This window comes from Lissotriton helveticus, chromosome 5_1 (assembly GCF_964261635.1).
Source record: "Lissotriton helveticus chromosome 5_1, aLisHel1.1, whole genome shotgun sequence".
Taxonomy (NCBI): Eukaryota; Metazoa; Chordata; class Amphibia; order Caudata; family Salamandridae; genus Lissotriton; species Lissotriton helveticus.
Window position 1 is genome coordinate 1241483975 of NC_136065.1, and position 21309 is coordinate 1241505283.

Here is a 21309-nt window from a genome sequence, read left to right on the forward strand (position 1 = left end):
AACGCGTTAAAAATTGACGCAGACCTGCGGCACCTCGTAGCCACTTTTGGGCATCTCAGTGTGCCCGTGGAGTGATTCCTTGACGTCCAGGCTGGTGCAGGGGGACTACAGCGCCAAGAAGTCCTAGCGCTGTCCAAACGCGCCAAAAGAGGGCCGCAGACCCGCGTCGCTGGACGTGCACGGGGAAGCGCCCGGGGACGCATCCGGGCCGCGCCTGGGCAAAGCCTAGGTCAAGGGCAGGCCTGTCCGCGCCCGTCGGAGCCCGGAAGAGGCTGGTCTGGGCCACCCCTCCAAAGTCTGTGACTGCTGAAGGTACAGTCTGTAGTTTCATTATTATTTGCTACTGTTACTACTAAACTCCTCGTTATTGGCATTCTTTTTTGCACTGTATTCTGCACCAGAGTTCTCTACCAGGATGAGCAAGCATGAGGGACAGAGTGCCCATCTGGGTGGAAGCATTGTGGGGACACTCGACTCCTTCCTAACCAGGGCGACCTCAGTTCTAGCACATGAGATTGAATTGGCAGAACGCCGCCTTTCTTTGAAGCCTATCTTCCAAAAAAGATCCTCTCTGGGGGGGCACAACATCTCACATTACCCCAAACCAACCCCTCTTACCAGATAAGGAAACTGAAACCGAAACATTTACGGGATCAATACCTCAAGACCCAGAATTGACACGCACCACACAAAGAGCATCCACTAGGGCTGCAGCCGCGAAAAAAAAACCTTTGGAACTACTCCTGATCCCGCAGTAAAAAGGAAGAGGGGCGGGGCCCACAGAGACCGAAACCAGCAAAAGCCCCGAGATCAGCCAAAATGGGGGGGGGGGTGAAAAATAGAATTAGAACAATGTGGACCAGGTCGCACGGATATACTAACCTCTACTCCATGCCCTTTGACGAACGAGGCCATGTGGCAGAGACTAGAAACTCTGGTTTCCACCATGCTGAATCCCATTTCACTAAGGCTAAACCAGATCGAAGGGAAATTAACTGGCTTAGAATCCCAGGCTAAAAATAACTTGCATGCTCTGGAAGCATTATTAGTAAAGACTGGATAAAGGACTGGCTTAGAGCCCCAAATTCACCAAGAGACACGTAGAACAGATTCGCCCAAAATGGCCTCAAAGATGACGCCTAATCTCCCTAATCTGGCCTATCCCCCGTATATCAATCCTGACATTCGTATTGGCATAACCCCTGGTACAACCCTTGGTGTAACCGCTGGTACACCTAGCAAAACTGCCCATAGCAATCCAAGTCATCTCCGTATGAAGGACTCTAATGAAGGGGGGGATAAAATAAGCCATCAAAAGGACAACCCTAATATATCATCCACAGGCCAAGATAGAATCCCATAGGGAGGGGCACACAAGATGATTACCAGAGGGATGAAAGATCGGCTTCTTGGCCATTGGTGACTGGAATTCAGACTTTACATCGCCCCCCAGCAGCCGCCCCCCTGGTACTGGTGTTGGGTAATGTTCCACCATTGAGGGAGGGCCAGGCAGAATCGACAGCTCAATTAATGTCTAAGGCCCTTCATTGGATAACCCAAAACTTGAATGAGGTGGGGGGCAAAGGCAGGAGCCTCCCAAGTCAAATTATTATGGCTAGAAGAGTACCCTGGATAGGCCCTGCAAGGAAAGAAATGTGGGGAGATTGTATGGTCTTAAATTTCAAAAATTGAATTTGTTCTTAGATTCCTCTTAGAACAATTAGGTAATGGCTTTTTTAGAAGTTCGCACATTACTGTGTTACCACTGGGATTTTTTTTACAGACCCCCTCCCCCTCTGGCAACAGGGGGCTATTCACAGCACAGGGAGGGACAAACATGGGGGTCTTCATGGGGGAATCCCATCCTATTAGATCTGAGGCTTGAGAATAGATTTACACCCCCATATGACCTAGAAGCTTGTGACTGACTACAGTCAGCGACTTCAAATTCTCAAGCAATTCGTGAGAGTCAGTCCACCTCGGCCCCTGCTACTGGTGAGAGTGTACAGCCACCTATAATACAATAGGGGTGCATAAAACGTTTCTTAAAATAGCCTCATAGAATGTGGCGGGCATTCCTCCTAAATTGAGCGACACCAACTGGCTAGATGTATAGCAAGATCATGAAATTGTATGTTTCCAGGAAACATGCGCTATGGGGCCAGTGTTTGAAAACGGATATCGCTCCTTTCAGACCCCAGCTAAACCTTTTGTCCCAGGGAGGGCTAAGGGGGGCATTCTGACTTTAATTCAAAATCACCTACCAGTAAAAGTGAAAAAGTGATTTTTCAAATGTAAACTTGGTTATTAATACATTTCTAGAACAATAGATTCAGCCAAAATATGCACTCAATTGTGGAAGAGGTCGACAAGGCAATAGATACCATTGTACGCAACTTTTGAGAATGAGAATGTCAATGTTATTTGGTTGGGTGATTTTAACATACATTCGTGTAATCACAACGCACTCCCCGTCTGTGGGCTAGAGGACAGGGGGGGAAACCCAATATATCACTTCACCCACAACGAGTATGGCAATTGCCTAAATAGGTCATTAGCCTCCCTAAACATGGAAGTAATTAGCGATCCAAACTCCCCCACAGGCAACGCAATGGGAACTTTCCACCGAAATGGGGTTGTGTCAACGATTGACTATATATCACTAACAAATCCCCTCAGCACAAGTGCTACCAAGGTAGAAAACTCTTTTTCGATTTTTAGCGACCACGCCATTTTATCCATAGTGCTTAGGGTACTGATATGGGACCCACACAACCACCAGCATGTTGAAACCCCAATTGTGGCAAGGAAAAACGGAGTCCCATTGAAAGAGGCCCATACCGATAAAATAAAGATGATCCCAGGAATTATAACAAATATACGAGATTGCATAGCATTATGTTTCGAATCAGGAGCTGATGCAGGGGAAATGGTGTCTGCCTTTTGTGACATCCTAGAGAAGGTAAAATCGTCCCTCACATGCACAAAAGTGCCAAACAAAGCAAAAGGTAGGGTCTGGTTTGATTTACCATGCACAAAAGCGAGGAACGCACTGATGCATGTCTTTAAAAATAGGGCCAGAATCACAGACCAAATAAAAAATTGCGGGCCTCATATAAACTGGCATGAGTAAATAGAGAAAAAACTTTCAAGGACGACCTATGGGCGGACCCTGACAATGCAGCCAGAATGGGGAGCAGCCGTGATTTTTGGACGCTTGTAAACGCACCATATTTTTAAAATTCTAGTGATCCCACAATAGATACAAATGTAGATGAGGAAGCATGGGTTTCCCACTTAGAGAACATGTGTGCCCCTAATCCTCACCCCCCAATTTCCTAAGTGTCCTTGGAGCCAAAGTCCCACGCTCCTCTTTCTTTTACACTTTCTGAAGTCAAAATAGGGCTGGAATCATGTAGTATGGGAAAGGCCCCAGGTCCGGACGGCATCCCCATTGATTTCTTTCAGGATAACCCAGATTTATGGGTACCGGTTTTAACAAACGCCCTAAATAGTATAGCCCTGGTAGGTCCCCCCTCATGGTCAACGGGTGTCGTCGTCCCAATCTATAGAAAAGGAGATAGGGGCAACCCGAAGAATTACAGACCAATTTCCCTGCTGGATACAACTTCGAAGCTCATGGGCTGCCTCCTCTTCTCTAAGTTCGAGGTGTGGGCTAAGGAAAATAACATCTTAATCCAGGCCCAGTATGGTTTCCAGCAGGGAATGGGTACTGTGGATCAGTGCCTGAATCTAGCACTGACCTTAGAAAAATACACCAGAATGAAGGACGAAAAGATCGACATGGCAGTCATGGCTGCGTTCGACTGTGTGGCCTATGCTAAGCTATGGAATATAATGGAGATAATGGGGGTTGACCAAGCCATACTAAACTTCATTAGACAGCTGTATCTAAACGCCGCGGCATCAGTCCATTATACTAAGAAAGGAGACTGTACGCGCCCATTTAAAATTGCCAGGGGAATAAGGCAGGGCTGCATTCTTGCCCCATTCCTCTTCTCCATATATACAAATGGAATCGAGGAAGCAACGCGGATGACCCAGTGTTAATCACCAGAACAGGGCTTGGCCTACAACGCCTGATAACTGCGTATGTCTCCTTTATGGATTCATTGCAGTTGAAGGTAAATCAAACTAAGTCCTTTGTAATAATAGCAGGGGCCAAAAAAAGAGATAAAACCGGGTATCTGCATGCGTACACTGAACAAATAGAGGTGGTGGACTCCTTTCCCTATTTGGGGGTTCTCTTTGATAAAGATCTATCATGGTCAAAATTGGTGGAAGGAAGGAAGCTGGTAATGGAGAGAGGTATCTCGGCTGTTAAATCTTTCGCACAAAAACTTGGCGTAAGACCTTTACTACCAATAAAAAATATGTACCAGGCTAAAGTAAAGGCAGCGGCAACTTATGGGGCTGGTGTGTGGGGTGTGGTAGCGCCAACAGCACTCCATACCACCGAGAATAACTTCTTCAAATCCTTAGTGGGCCTCCCTCTTTCCTCCTCAAATTATATATTACACTTGGAATTGGGTTTGCCCTACATCTCAGACTCAATACATCTAACTCCAATCCTTCTATGTCACTCAATCTGGCGGAGAGATACAGTGACTCTTACACAAACAGTAATAAAGAATTGCTTAAGCATGGACAAGTGGAAGATGTCTAGGTGGCTCAGCTATGTGGAGTCTGCAATAAAGGAGATTCAATCAATCAATCAACCAATCAGGGGTTTGTAAAGCGCACTACTCACCCGTGAGGGTCTCAAGGCGCAAGGGGTGGGGTCAGCTCCGGATCAGTCGCAGTATCGAATCAGTCGAACAGCCAGGCGTTGAGGTCCTTCCAGAAGGTTCGCAGGGTTGGGGAGTATCTGATATGCACGGGGAGCTCCTTCCAGGTCTTGGCTGGATGTAGGAGAAGGCTCTCCCACCTGTTCTTGTTCTGCGGATGCGGGGGACTTCTGCCAGGACGAGGTCAGCAGAGCCGAGGTTCCTTTTGGGTACGTGGAAGGAAACTCTCTCGTTGAGGTATTTGGGTCCGATGTTGTTGACGGATTTGTAGGCGTGGGTGAGGAGTTTGAAGGTGACCCTCTACTCGATGGGGAGCCAGTGGAGCTCTCGCAGGTGTTCGTGGCACGGAGTCCCGAGAATGAGTCTGGCGGCGGCATTCTGGATCGTCTGGAGTAAGTGTAGTAGAGCTCTGTTGATTCCGGCGTATAAGGCATTGCAGTGGTCCAATCTGCTGGTTATGAGCGCGTGGGTGATGGTCTTTCTGCAGTCGAGGGGATCCATTTGAGGGTCTTGCGGAGGAAGCGCAGGCAGTTGAAGCTGGTGGAAGTGACGGCGTTGATCTGGCGATTCATGGAAAGGGAGGAGTCGAGGATGATGCCGAGCTTTCGCGTGTGGTCCCGAAGGGATGGGTGGAGGGCCACCAGGTGGTGTCCCAGGCGGACATGCAGGGTCCGAAGATGAGGACCTCGATTTCTCTGAGTTGAGCTTCAGACAGCTGTCTTTCATCCAGGCTGCCACATTCTTCATTCCTACCTGGAAGCAGAGTCTGTTGTCTTCTGGTTTCTTTGTGAGAGAGAGGATGAACTGGGTGTCATTGGCGTAGGATACAATGCTGAGCCCATGCTGTCTTACGATGGTGGCGAAGAGGGCAATGTAGATGTTGAAGAGCGTTGGGCTGAGAGAAGAACCCTGGGGTACTCCGCAGTCAATAACGGTGGGTTTGGTGATGAAAGGAAGGAGTCTGATCCTCTGGGTTCTGTCAGCGATAAAGGATTGGATCTAGTTGAGGGTGGCTGCTTGTATCCCCGCGTCGTGAAGTCTGGGTGTGAGTGTGCAGTGGGAGATGGTGTCGAAGGCTGCGGAGAGGTCTAGAAGGATGAGGGCCACGGTGTGACCCTGGTCGAGTAGCATGCGGATGTCGTCAGCGGCGGTGAGAATGGCAGTCTCAGTGCTGTGGTTGCTGCGGAATCCAGACTGGGAGGTGTCAAAGATGGAGTGATCTTTGATGAAGGTGAATAATTACTAAAGACAGTGGTCCCTAGACAGCTTCTCAATATCTTGGATGATAAATATAGGCAAAATAGATTCTATATTCTTTGTCCAGCCGGACAGGATTTTAATATTCAATAAGTACATGAAAAAACATTAAAAAAAATATTCAAGTGGGACACAACCAGAGTCCTACTACCACATTTGGACAAACAACAGTTAAGGGAGAAAAAGGTTCAGGCAACAGAAAGTCTTTAAACATAGAAATTGAGTAAACTTAGATAACATGTAGAGACCTTTGCCGGTAACGCTATACAATGTGTTTAACATGCATATGGTGTACAATCAGTCGGATGGCGTTTCGATCCCTACGTCAAAATATGGGGATCATCCTCAGGACAATAAATAATTCATGCATGTATACATTGTGCCCTAGACAGATCATATTTCTTTGTCTAAGAGCATTTAGCATTAATTTACTACATTCGGCGCAAAACATACATTGAGAGGGAGAAACAAGGAAGGGGGGGAAAAAGGGAAGAAAAAGCCAAATGGTTAACAGTGTCCTGGAAATCCTTGTAATCACAGAGAAGGTAATGGCGTGTAAAATGGCTAAAAATTAAAGTGACGAAAAATAACCGGTCTAACAAGTTCAATGGCCGTGAGGAAGTGAGCAAGAATTAAAAAACAGACAGCAATGCTGTGGTAAGAGACAAATGGCCGTGAAGGTGGTAGTAAACTACTTTATGGTTGCAGTGATTCACTTTAAGGAAGGGTATGGTGCCTGGCCTGAGGCAATGGTGAAGTTGTAAGTAGGAGTGAATATTTTGAAACGGCGCGTTAAGAGCAGATGGCGGCTCACCAGGGGACAAGCTTAACGGAGTATGCTCCAGAATACTCGGTTCCTCGAGTATTTAAAAGAGGAGTTGCCTCGGTGGAGATCTAAAAGAAGAATGGCATTTGTGAAGGGGGGCCTCGGCAAAGTGAATGTGAATTGAAGGTGAAGTGGATGCAGCGGTGGTCGGTCCAGTGGAGTTTGGTGGTATGGTTGAAGGAGATGTGGGGGCTTGCGGAGAAGATGGGGTCAAGCGTGGGACGGGCGGAGTGGGTGGGTGTTGTGATGAGTTGTCTGAGTCCGAGGTTGGCTAGGTTGTCGATCAGGGTGGTGGAGTTGGTGTCGTCATTGTTCTCGAGATGGAAGTTCAGGTCCCCGAGGAGGATGTAGTCCATGGAGGCGAGGGCGTGTGTGCTGACGAAGTCGGCGATGGAGTTGCTGAACTGTGGTCGGGGTCCGGGCGGCCTGTAGATGAGGGTTCCTCTGAGGGTGGTGTTGGGGTCGGTGTGGATCTGGAAATGCAGGTGTTCGGCGGTGCTGTGGGTGTCGTCGGTGTTGGTCGAGACTCTGAGAGTGTTCCTGTGGACGATGGCGATTCCTCCTCCCGCTCTGTTGGTGCGGTCCTTGCGGGTGATCTTGTAGCCTTCCGGCACGGCTATGGCTATGGCTATGTCGGGTGCCGAGGCGGGGTTGAGCCAGGTCTCCGTCAGGAAGGCGACCTCTGGGGAGGTTGAGTCGAGTAGGTCCCAGAGTTCAACGGCATGTTTTCGGGCGGAGCGGGTGTTGAGAAGGATGTATCTGAGGTGGTTGGGTTCTTTCCTGGTCGGCAGCATGGTGGGGTGGATGCTTGTGAAGCTGCAGTTCTGCCAGGTGAAATCTCCGTGGGTGCGCTTCGGGGCGGCCAGGAAACAGGTGTGTGATCGTCCGGTGTTGAGTGCGTTGAGGGTTCTGGCATCGTAGCGGTGTCGGGCATCGTGGCGTTCGTGGTGTCCAGAGGTCCAGGCGCTGGGCGCGGTCCAGGCACGGACAGGCACAGATGTGCTTGCAGTAGGTGCGCCAGCGGCCGCGGCCGCGTAACGGCTTCCATATGAGGGGATGTGGGAGGGAGGAGCAGCTGGGAGGCGGGAGCGGGGCGGTGAATGGGATTGCAGGTGGGCGGGGCACAGGGACGCAGCGGCGGGAAAAATGGGCGGGGCCGCGGGAGAACTGGGCATAGGAAGGAAAAACAAGTTTAGGCAAGAAAACAAGTACAGGCACAGAGGAATAAAACCAAGTCTGGGCAAGAAAGCAAGTTAGGCACAGGGGAATAAAAACAAGTCTGGGCAAGAAAGCAAGTACAGGCACAGAGGAATAAAAACAAGTCTGGGCAAGAAAGCAAGTTGGGCACAGGGGAATAAAAACAAGTCTGGGCAAGAAAGCAAGTACAGGCACAGGGGATTAAAAACAAGTCTGGGCAAGAAAGCAAGTACAGGCACAGGGGAATAAAAACAAGTCTGGGCAAGAAAGCAAGTTAGGCACAGGGGAAAAATACAAGATTAGGCAAAAACAATGCAGGCAGAGCCGTGCAGCAGCGTGGGGAGCGACCTGCCTGCGAGCAGGGTCATAGGTGATGAAATATTTGCTGTTCTTAAAATGTTATGATTATGTATTTATCTGTACTTTTATGATCATTTTAACCTGATCGAATAAAGATTGAAATTGAATTGATTGAATTGACTACGTAATCCTAGGAGATTGTCCAGCAAAGTTGACAGAGCTGAAAGCCCAGATACTAGCACTACAAAATACGGTTCGGGAATTCCCCACACTGATAGTGTGTGATTCGTTCTACTGTGTGCAGTCTTACGATGAATAGCTTCATTACTGGGGTCAGAATGGGTTTAGAGTTTCCAAGAGTTGCCCAATTAAACATAAATTGTTATGGGAACAAGTGGAAAAGCTGAAAATATGCCTGCCACAGGCTCAAGTTTTTCACACCTTGAGTCATCAGCATGTTGGCAAACACGTTGAAGGGAATTCACGGACTGATGAAGCCACCAAGGCGACAATGCGAACTGCTGCTATTGCTACAATCACTTATTCTAGCACAAGGATAGACAGAGACATACTGATAGCTGTCAACACCTCAAAGAAAGGCTATGCCGTTCCGAAGGGCTTTCCACTCAAATATTCCTATAAATTAGTCGGGCAGAACACACCGTATGCTCAAATTCGAGGAGTGGGGGATAGAGTTATACCAAACATGTATTGCAGATTAGGTTTAATACTAGCTGCACATGAGGATCTGGGCTCTGCACACGCTGGAGTCACTGCAACAGTTTCATTACTAAAGCAGTAATTCTGGTGGCTAAGTTTGTCAAGACAAACAAAGGCTTATATCTTACAGTCCGACATCTGTCACCAGATGAAAAGTTCTACCGTAGCACAGCCCCCACAAACACCATTACTCATTTCAGACAGAACTCTCGCATGTGTCTATTTGGTTCTCTGCAGCCCCTTAAATTCAAACGGGGCTTACAAGTACATCATGGTGGCAGTAGATTCATGCTCTGGATTGCTATGGGTTTGTCCTCAGCGCTCAGCTGATGCTCGAACTGTTATTAAGGATTTGCAAGTCTTCATTGGGACATACGCAATTGGCACGTTACATTCCAACCGCAGCCCTGCGTTTAGCTCTTAGGCTCACAAGAAAGCCATGGAAAGTATGGGCATGGACCTCCCCTTCCATCCCAAGGGAAATTCGGTAGTGGAGAGGAAAAACCGTGACCTAAAGCAATCCTGAACAGCAAGGGTATTAGGTGCGGGCAGTAGTTTGGTCAGTCACCTAAATGGGGTCCAGAGGGCGCTAAACAATATGCAAAGAAATTCCTTGGGAGGACGTACCCCTTATGAGATCCTGTTTGGGACAAGAATGTGGGTACCTGACCGTGATTGTGCCAACACAGTGGTGGATGTAAAACCATTTGAATTGAATAATCGTTTGGCTGTTTTATAGGAACTTAATAAATTCCGGGCATTACAAAGCAATGTCCAAGTCAAACGCACTGCCACTGGGGAAGTGAAACCGGTTCCGTCAAGACTGGGTACCAAAAGTTGGGGACCTGGTCAGAGAAAAGATCGTGCACAAGAAGGAGTTTGGGCCATCCTACCGAACAACTGTACCTGTCCTGGCGGTTCAAGGAACAAGAACAGTACTTCTTCCACCTCTTGCCGGCAAAAAAGAAAAAAGATTTGTCTCCATTGATCTGATCAAACCACACTATGTGGGCGATTCTCAACAGTAGGCCGTGAGGGGTCCTGAGTAGCCACAGATCTCCTCTCGCCACTATACAGGAAGTTCAGATGGAAAAACGAATAAAGTTTCAAGACTCCTCTGCGCAATATGTAGGCGTATCAAACAAGGGAGTGTGAATTACACTAGTTGAAATTGAAAAACATCCAAATAAAAATGAAATGCAAATTGCAATTCGGCCTAATAATGAACTTTACATCAATGTGCCTTCACAAGAAGCAACTGCCAGTTCTACAAACCCTGCTGAGCTACCAAAGATAGATTGAACTGCGTCTGGCTACGTCATCAACTTTGATGACTTTTCTTCAGATCCAAGTGAACCTGAGCGAATGACACCCATTTTCAAAAAAGAAACATTTTGACAATTCTATGTCTGGCTAAAAAAGACTTACTTTGTGTCCCCTTGGTTGCATCTTTGGTTTGCATTAGGGATCCTGTTCATTTGAATTGGTATAGTAACTGTCTTTTTCCTACTACTGAATTTACATTACCTCCCACAACGCTCTGCAGTACAACCTGTGGTCTTGAAATCCTATACGTCATCACACGGTGAACTGAGAGACTTGTCCCTAGAGAACATTTTATGGTATAGTTTGGGATAGAGTTTCATATCATGTATTTGGCCCTACAAAACATTTGAAAATTCCACACGTATTCCAAATTTCATTGAATTAATTAATTACCCCAAGTACACTCTATGATGATTGGGACATTGAGACTTTAAATACTACGTTCTCAGATTTAGAACAATCTGCTGCATTTTCTTACAGGGAATTGTATGAAAATACACCTGACTTCGACAGTGGATATTGTTACCAGCATTATGGTCATAACTTTTTGCACAGAGCTAGTGTTCCGCGCACTGTAAACACTTACCATCTATGGCAACATTGCCTGACACCACCAAAAGGTAGTTCTATCGCATTCACATAGAAATGTGCATACTTTTGCAGGGTTCATACATCAGACCCAATCTCATACTATTATAAGCTAGTACAGGCAAATGTAACTGATAATAAAATGATGCTGACTAACATCAAGCTCATATATTCAGCACCTTTTATCTCCCAACTGTCTATACAAGGTTTTGACTATTGGAGGGACACAATAGACACAAAATCCATCTGGGGGACGAAAGATTGGCAGGTTCAGAGAACAGAGGCTTTATTTAGAGCCTGCCTCATACCGTTACAGATAATATTCCTGAACAGAACAGTGCAACAAACTACCTGCTACAGGTTTGCAAAAATTAAAGACCTCAAAACACCACACATCCCCTTACCCACACCTATTGAAGGTTTATTAAATGACACACAAACGCTGCTGGCGTGTTTTCGGACGCCATCTTTGGGAAGGTTACTGCTTGGCGCACTAGTTGTCCGCCCCTCCCGCCCTCCTCACTACAAAAATCGCGCTCCTGCCCACGCGTGCAGACTGTCGGATATTGAGCATTCCTGAGGCAGAAGCCGGGAATGAAGCGTTGCCACCACTTTATTTTGTAAAGCCTGTACTTTTAAAATTGAAATTGTGTTTTTAAACTGTTGGCTCTTACCTGCTCCCTCGCCGCATTCTCGCCGCAGCCGATTAGGTGCTGCTGGCGTGTTTTCTGATGCCATCTTGGGGAAGGTTACTGCTTGGCGCACTAGTTGTCAGCCCCTCCCGCCCTCCTCGCTACAAAAGTCGCGCTCCTGCCCACGCGTGCAGACTGTCGGAAATTGAGCATTCCTTAGGCGGAAGCCGGCAATGAAGCGTTGCCACCACTTTATTTTGTAAAGCCTGTACTTTTAAAATTGAAATTGTGTTTTTAAACTGTTGGCTCTTACCTGCTCCCTCGCCGCATTCTCGCCGCAGCCGATTAGGTGCTGCTGGCGTGTTTTCGGACGCCATCTTGGGGAAGGTTACTGCTTGGCGCACTAGTTGTCCGCCCCTCCCGCCCTCCTCACTACAAAATGGCCGCACCCCATAAATCGCGCAGCGGGCCAGCGCAGCGGGCGCGCCAAAGGCAAGCCCGTCCGAGCCCGGACGCGCCCAGGGGCCAGCACCCCTGCGTTGATGATCAGATACTCCTCGGAAATTCTACGAGCATTACATCATGCTGAGCTCACGCCTGGTCCAGCCACTCTCGAGCAACTGGCTCATTTTGTTATTCTTGCCAACCCTCCTAGGACATCTGACCCTCTGCCCGCCATCCCATGTCAAAACCATAGTCACAGTTCCACCACACTGGTGACCACCAAGGTAACCCTCCATATCTTATACCTCAATACTCTCTCCTTGGTCAAGCACCAATTGGATATATTCTCACTCCTTCTCGATGATAAACCTGATATTCTTTTTATCCCCGAAACCTGGCTCAATAGCGACTCGCCCCCGGACATCTTAGCAGCTCTTCCAGAGCCATACTACATCTTGTATGCTAACCGGGCTCAAGGAAAGACAGGGGGAAGAGTAGCGGCAATCATTAAAAAGGAGCATGTGTTTACTTCTATGTCTGCCCTCACTCTCCTTGGAGTAGACAACTTAGTTATCAAACTTGATACCTAGACTGGCCCATTAATTTGCGTCCTCATTTATAGACCTCCTCAACACATGGCTTCCTTTCCCCTTTCTCTGTGTGAACATATAGCTACGGTAGTCACAGACTACTACAAAGTTCTTCTGCTCGGTGACTTTAACTACTCGTGTAATGATGAGCTGGGTGGCCCGCAGGCCTCTGAACTCAAGGAACTTCTTTCGGGCCTCAACTTTCATCACCATATTACCTCTGCCACGCATGTCAAAGGCCACACCCTTGATCAAGTGTGGAGTAATAACCTTACCATCTCTGTCCCCATAATTTGTCCTTGTATTTGGTCAGACCACTTCCTGATAAAATTCTCCATCTCTATGGCCAGCGATGACAGACCCCCGGCAATTGCCGGAGGGTTCGTCAGGAAATGGAGTACTTTCAACAAACAAGCTTTTCTAGACAATTTAGCTACCACAATACCTACTGAAAATCTGGATCCTGAAAAAGCCGAAATGAACATCTCTCGCTGGCTACTCACCGCAAGTAACTTACATGCTCCCTTGAAAAAGTTCAGAATAGGTCGCCGCCCGGACTCCCAGAAATGGTTTACTGAGGACTTGAAGGCGAAAAAATTAGACACCCGTCAAAAAGAACGAAAGTGGAGGAGAAATTACGATCCCCAGGCTAAATCTATTTATATAGCTGCTCGGACCATTTATAAGCAAGCAATCGTCTTGACTAAGTCACTTTATTTCTCAAATATAATTACCAACTCAGAAAATAAATCGAAGGACATCTTTGCCATTGTTAATAAACTATCTAACTTGGAGAGAGTTACCCCCCAATCTACGGCGACACAGGACTTGTGTAACTCCCTTAATCAATATTTTCAGGATAACATTTCTACAATCAAAGCCAGTATCCCTGCCACCGCCATCACTGAGAATACTACCCCCCTGACCCTTACTGAACGCTCCTTTGAGCAATTTCCACTTCTTAGTGAAGACTCTCTACGTACCCTCATCACAAGGGTGAAATCCGGTTCCCTTAGGGACTGCTGCCTGCCATATATCTTAAAGGAAATTTTATCGGTTCATTCTGCCCCCATCCTGACTTTCTTTAACGCCTCCCTCTCCCAGGGTGTGGTCCCTAAAGCCTTTAAAGAAGCGGTAATCGTACCTCTGTTAAAAAAATCTGGTGCGGATCCCTCAGCTCCGTCCAACTACCGGCCGATTTCCCTTCTTCCCTACATGGCCAAGATTCTTGAAGCTTATGTTACCACCCACCTCTCGTCCTTTATTTAAGACTCTAACTACCTGAATCCCCATCAGGCCAGGTTCCGGCCGGCCCACTCGACCGAGACCGTTATCACCGCTGTTATGGACTCTCTCCGCGACAACGCGAATAAGGGAATCCCTCAGGCTCTGGTTTTATTAGATCTTTCAGCCGCATTCGACACGGTCGACCACGCCATCCTTTTGGACCGTGTCGGACAGGCAGGTATCCGGAGCGTTGCCCTTAATTGGGTCAGGTCTTTCCTTAGCGACCGTACCCAAGCGGTTCGCCTGGCTTCTTTTACTGCCCCTACAATTCAGATGAGCTGCACCCCTCAGGGGTCATCGTGTTCTCCCCTTCTGTTTAATTTGTACCTTGCCCCCTTGATTCAGTCCTTAGGAGAGTTTCAAGTCACCACTTTCAACTATGCGGATGACTTACAGCTTATCTTCTCGATCGATGGTTCCCCTAATTCAATCAGGGATTTTCAGGATACCATGCTACATATCCGCCATTGGATGGATACTAACCATTTTAAAGCTGAACCCCGGAAAAACAGAAATAATCCTCAAGAGAAAAAGCCAAGTACTTTGGGGCCCTCAATATTGGCCCCCGGAGTTGGGTCTTGCACCACTCCCTTCGGCATCTGTCAAGAGTCTGGGAGTGGTTATTGACAGTAATCTCACATTAAAAACTCAGGTGGGCATGGTGGTATCCTCGTGTTTCTACCAGCTGAGCAGGATAAAGAAAAGCAGCCGGATGTTGACCCAGTCGGCCTGGATCCAGGTGGTGATTGCGTTAGTTCTGTCTCGACTGGACTACGCCAACTCTATTTATCTGGGTCTCCCCCCGTATCTCGGCAGACGTCTTCAACTGGTTCAAAACCAAGCCGCCAGACTGATTCACCACCAGCCCCGTTGGCAGTCTGCCAGGCCCATCCTTAGGCAACTTCACTGGCTTCCCTTCTCCCAGCGAGTGCAATTCAAAACTGCCTGCATGGTCTTTAAGTCACTCCACACCTGCAGCCCTCAATTCATTAACACTCTCCTGTCTAGGTATACCCCCTCCCGCCATCTCCGTTCTGCTAGTCTCCATCTCCTGTCTACACCAGCTTTTAAGCTTCATCGTCAGGGCGGACGCAGGTTCGCTGTGCTTGCTCCCAAGCTCTGGAATTCCCTCCCTTTGGGGATTCGTTCTTGCACGGACCTCCTGGTATTTAGGAAGCAGCTTAAAACCTGGGGTTTCCCTTCAGCTTAGGTCCAACCCTTTGCCATCTGGGTCTTTCTGTTCAGTCAGCGCCATGAAGCCTCTGGGCGTATGCGCGCTTTTTAAAAGATTATTAACAAAACAAATGGGATATGCTGGGAGCAATAATACAGAATGGTAAATACAATTCATCAGCTCCCAATCGGAAGGGATTGTTGGTTTGGCCTATCAACACAATAGGTGTCAATCAAGATTCAAGAGTGCTCCCAGAGGGTTAGTATCCATAGGCCTGACCCACGCTATGTACACAAAGATGACCCAGGGGTAGTGACTTCTTATAGTGTTGGGAATTTGTGCCTAAAATGGCTAAAAACATCAACACTACAACAGGTGAAACAACACGTGTCCCTTCTAGCTGACATCATGGATCTTAGTGATTTCTTGTTAGGTCCCAAGAAACAGCGTTAAAAACTCTTCCTATATGCCATCTACAATGAGCTACGGAAAGTCTCCCAAAAGGGTGCTGCTGAGAGATTACGTGAGATTGATAGGTTTAACCTAGAAAAGGCTTTGGCTATGATAGACAATGGTTTGACCACACTTTCCTCATGTATGTATTTACTGGGCAACATTGTGTCCTCAGCAATCAACATAATGGAACAAGATTTGTCTACTCTACAACTTGGGCAATCTCAATTGTGCTTTTAAGCTGGACGCTACAATTACTGAGTTCTGGCCACATGCTATGGCGGTACATTAACAGCTCAAATCTGTTTTCGGCTTATAATCTGACCGACAGACAGTTGACCATGGCACGCAGAGTTGCAAAGTACACCATGCTGCTCATTGAAAAATTAGAGAAGTTACCTTTTACAGTAGCAGAGTCCCCATCTACGGAATGGTTAATTCATGGCTATATCACAATGCCAATCATGACATTCCAGTTCCAATACTGCCTTAGATATATCCGAGCAGGCAGGTATGAAGCGTTGGGTACAGGGTACATACAGGACGCCTGGGATTTACCGTATAGATATAGGTGCAGAAATAAGGACACTGAAGTTTTCTTAAGTGGTCCAGACTGTGAGAGGGTTTTAAGTGGGTCTTGAGTTTGCAAAGAGGTGTCGCTTCAAGGAGCATGTAATGCATCAAAATCAAACTTATCTTGCTATTTGAAAGGCTTCCCAGCTGCAGTGATTAATCTTGTTACTTTCGATTGTGAGTTATTTAATGATGAATGATCAAGGCTGTTGTGGGATGGCACCAGTCATCGCGTATCTAGTCACAGTAAACCTCAGGGTTGTTTGCTGGAAGCAAGTATTGTTTACCCCGGCTCGCACAGTTAGGGAGGCACCATTGTGGCCTTCATTGAATATTTCCAGTATACGGTTTGATTCGCTGAGCAGACTGAAAGCCATGTTGTTTCAACAAAATGTGACTTAACTTAAGCCAGAAAGACTTTTGATCTCCAGATTGCAAGGTCTTCAGCAGAGATACAGACCCTTGTACGTACTAACTTCCCGATCCAATTTCAGAGAAATGGTTCAATGTATATTTAACATGTCTGATATGCTTGGGATCATACACTTATTTAAGCGCCTTGGATCAGGTCTCTTAACCACCTTTCAGACCATTTTCAGAGTAATTCCAGCTTTCATACACTCCGTACTTGGGAGCGTTTTTGGAGGCCTTCCTTTGGTCCCGCTATCGGTTGCAGGCATCCTGATTTTAATCCTATTGCTTCGCAATGGACATCTCAATCCTTCGAAACATGGAGAGAACACTGCTGGAATGACGTTTTCGTGCCACTAGAGGACCCAAAGCCGCTAAGCGTGGAGAGGCGATATGGCTGCCCCTAATAAGGTGGAAGAATGGGGTTTAAGCATATATATATATTCGAATTGCTTACTGTTATGGTGTTTCTTTCAATGTACATTTTGTGTTTTTTTTAAATTTATTTTTTTATCTTCTCCTTTTTCTTTTTTCTTTTATCATCTGATTATCTGACAATTTGAATATGTACTCTGTATTGAGACTGCTTTTCTGTTCTTTTTTCTTTTTTCTGGCTCTGAAAATAAAAATATATTTAAAAAAAAAAAGGAATGACGTTTTCGTGAGTATATGGTGTTCTACCTGACTACGCCTCAGCTTCGAAAGCTGAGTGAGCATTGGTTCCTGTCTTTCAGACCGGTCTAGCTACATGTGTCCTGCCTGTGTTACGTTGCTACTTCTGCGGATTTGGCTGCATGTTTAACCTGTGTCTGACACTTCCACCGGCTGCACCGCCGGACATAGATATGCTCCTGGAGCCTTTGTGGGCCCACGTGCACAGTTGTCCCCAGTGTATTCCCATGTTGATGACAGCATTCTTGGAGCCTCCACGGGATGCTTCAGCTCCTGTTGGAAGGGATATCGGCTCAGCTCCAGAGGTACAGGCATTGGTTCCAGGCGTGCAGGCATCTGATTCTTCCCCGGCGACTGATGTGGGAACTGGAGATGAACATCTTTGCTCACTCGACATGATACTGGAATTCTGGAGGGATTGCCACCTGCAGATACGATGTTCAGAGATGTTGAGTCTTCAGCACAGGATTCTTAAACAATCTGGCCTCTCCTGTGCTGGGAACCGTTTAACAACTATTAAAACATTTACTTTAGGGAAAAATTACTTTTCTTTTATGGACTTTTTTCAGGCTTTTAAAGTGCTTTTTAGTATTCTTATAGTAAATGATTTGTATGCTTTTAATGGACTTAAGCTTTATCAGTTCACCCTGTTGACCTTTTAATAAGGAGTGGGTGTCATGTCTTTTAGGTTAGTCCTGTCATGTATACCCCTATTACATACATTTGTCCCATCCACATGACAATAACGATTCAAAACAGGTGACCTTTTACCTAGTTACTAGCTCCTGTCACTTCGACACCAGGCTCTTGGTACTCTATCATAATCCCTGTACCTAACGTACATAAACATGTCCCCAGGCACGGTATAATTATTCTGTATAAGGGTCACCACTTTTTTCATCCTTGGCCAACAGCCAGCTGTGCATGATCGCATTTGTTTTGCAAAAACATTTGTGATTGTTTGCAAAACATTTATGGTTGTTTTCAAAACATATTGATTTTAGAAGCAACCCTTGAGTGACCCCTCTAGTATATAAGACCCTTATTCTTACCTGCACATTAGAGGAGAATTCCTTCCAAACTGACACGGGGTCCTACGTGCTGAATCTTTGACACACAGCAGTCTGACATCTCTTGCGCGGAGTCATCCTCGAAGCAGAGAGGGGGTCCTTCGTTCTAAAACATCAGGTGAGGGGGATGGTTCTTTCCTAGGGGATTCTTGGCTACATATACGCATACACATGCTACACATACAGATCTAGGTGAGGTAAATTAGGTGAATTACTTAGGGCGCACATTTTAGGAATATGCTACTGTTTTTATCTGAACTGCTTATGTTCATCTTATTAGGACTATGGTTGAAATGTACCTCCTATTTACTATATTGGTACTAGCAACCTCTTTTGTATGCTTCTGTCTCCTGATTGTCGCAGCACATAAGTTTAACATAAGACTGTCGCTTGACCAATAAATACTTATTGAAACATTCTAATCACCATCCTGTGTATTTTCTGAGAGCAAGAAAGCACGAGAGTCTGAGCGAAACGTACTCTACTGTTTTCCACGATCCCTGAGGAATCTGGGTTGTCATGTTCAGTTGTTGCCAGAAACTACCTACACCACTGTAGGATACAGGGGGTGGTAGTGGCGCTGTAGAGCTAGCTGGTCTAACAGCTGACATGTCCTGTGGGGGTGTCCTGAAGTGGTCGGGACACCAAGCCCTCAGTTTAGGTCATCCAAAACGCACAGGTCCTGGGGGATTCCTAGAAACTATACAACAGGATCAAGCAGAAATCCTGTTAGGAGGCTCTTTGTTTGAATCCTCACTAAAGGGCTCCTGCTCAAGAATTGCGGAATACTCATAATTTGCAAGTAGGCATTCTTTAGTTTGGACACACTCTGACAAGGTACATGCAACCATTCCACTGACCACCTTATGTTGATGTGACACCCTAAGGGCTTCGGGTATGCTCAGATATGGATCCTGTGTTCACTGTGCCATAGGAACCAAGCTGCACCTCACTGAGGAGAGCCAGGAAGGCTGAAACCAGTCTGGGTTTGCTTGTGTTGCTGCACAGAGGGGACTTGGCTGGTAGCTCAGGTTAGAGGTTTCCTATTGGAGCTGTACCAAGGCAGATTTGCATTTGGTTCCCCACTGTCTGAGTTGGTGCAGTTGACCAAATAACTATGGACTGGAACTATTGTAGGCTTTCCCAACATCAGCTTTTATTGTTTGAAGACACAGACCAGACCCAGAAAACAAAGCCTTAGCCCCACTCTGAAATAGATAGGAAAACAAAGTTACATATATTATTTTACTTTCATTAGTTAGGCACTCCTATCATCTGCTTTTCCCTCTTTTGGGGGGAAATCCCTCAGTAACCAACTCACGGCTTTCCTGAGTCCCATGGGGCCCTAAATGAACATGAGTTAGCTCCCAGCAAGGTTCAGAGGAGTGAAAGGCACACAGTGCACATAGTGGCTGTGACTGGCAACATAGGCCTTTGTGGATTCCAGTGAGCTAGCAGGGGTGGGGTAAATCAAATGTGTAATTTATCTGATTAGATCTTGCTGCCTCTCTCTCATTCTGGGTTTGCATTGCTTTCACAGGGAGAATAACAACTCAACCACGGTGCAGACAAGACCACCAAAACCAAACCAGAACCAGCAAAGAAACGAGGTAAAGTGCAGTAACATGTTCATTCAATTTGTGTGACCGTCCTGATTTCCTCGGAGGCGGTCGCTCCTCACGCTGCTCCCTGCCCTGCGAGACTGAGTGGTATCGTAGCGCCCACAGCCAGACTGCTGCCTGCATTGTTTAATTAATGCATACCCTCATTGTGCTAGATCGCCACATAACGCTATTATTACCTGATCTATTGTGCTGCGCTGCCTTGCCGAATTCACGAGCGCTAATTTGCATAATATTGTGGCGCTAGTCTGCCAAAGCGCGCTGCAACGCTCTGCTTAATTGTGCTGCCTGTATCTTGTTTTTTTGTGCCTGATTGTGCCTTGTGTCGGTTCCACTGCCATTCACATCGCCTTTTTCTCTCCATAGTGTGCCCCAACCCGGTTTCACTTTTGGGCTGACTGCCATTTTGTGTGTTGTTGTTTGTGCCTCCCTGCCCGGCTCTCCGCCCTGCTCACGCCCCCCAGCTGCTCCCCCCTCCCACTATTGATCAGGCTCCGCTCTCCCACTAGACCGCTGTGACCGTCCTGATTTCCTCGGAGGCGGTCGCTCCTCACGCTGCTCCCTGCCCTGCGAGACTGAGTGGTATCGTAGCGCCCACAGCCAGACTACTGCCTGCATTGTTTAATTATTGCATATCCTCGTTGTGCTAGATCGCCACATAACGCTATTATTACCTGATCTATTGTGCTGCGCTGCCTTGCCGAATTCACGAGCGCTAATTTGCATAATATCGTGGGGCTAGTCTGCCAAAGCGCGCTGCAACGCTCTGCTTAATTGTGCTGCCTGTATCTTGTTTTTTTGTGCCTGATTGTGCCTTGTGCCGGTTCCACTGCCATTCACATCGCGTTTTTCTCTTCATAGTGTGCCCCAACCCGGTTTCGCTTTTGGGCTGACTGCCATTTTGTGTGTTGTTGTTGTTTGTGCCTCCCTGCCCGGCTCTCCGCCCTGCTCACGCCCCCCAGCTGCTCCTCCCTCGCCCATCCCCCTCCACCATCCACATATGAAAGATGCTTTTGCGCGCAGCGGTCGCGCCCCATGCGCGCCGAAGGTGCGCCAAAGCCAAGCCCGTCTACGCCCGTCCGCGCCTGGACCGCGCCCAGCGCCAGACCCCCTGGTCCACGCAAACCCCACTCCACCCGCATAACGTACGACGCCGCTACCCTCTCTGCCCTTAACCCCGGACGCACACCACAATGCTGCAAAGCTATCCCAGGATACACCCATGGACCCTTCGCCTGTCACTCCTGCAAGTTCGCCTGCATCAAGACCTACACCAAATCCACTAATTCCAAACACAGTTCCGACTCTAACAACCTGAAGTGCATTCTGCTGAACACCCGCTCGGTCCACAGACACGCC

The 21309-nt window shown here is 47.2% G+C and overlaps 1 protein-coding gene across 1 annotated transcript in view; it reads left to right on the plus strand.

Annotated features, from left to right (window-relative positions):
- Window positions 1-21309, plus strand: part of LOC144755252 (disintegrin and metalloproteinase domain-containing protein 9-like) — a 929123-nt gene that overhangs the window by 882346 nt on the left and 25468 nt on the right. Inside the window, exon 20 of the mRNA XM_078643994.1 lies at window positions 19869-19938. Within this exon, the coding sequence (XP_078500120.1) occupies window positions 19869-19938 (70 nt within the window). The remainder of the gene's footprint in view (window positions 1-19868; window positions 19939-21309) is intronic.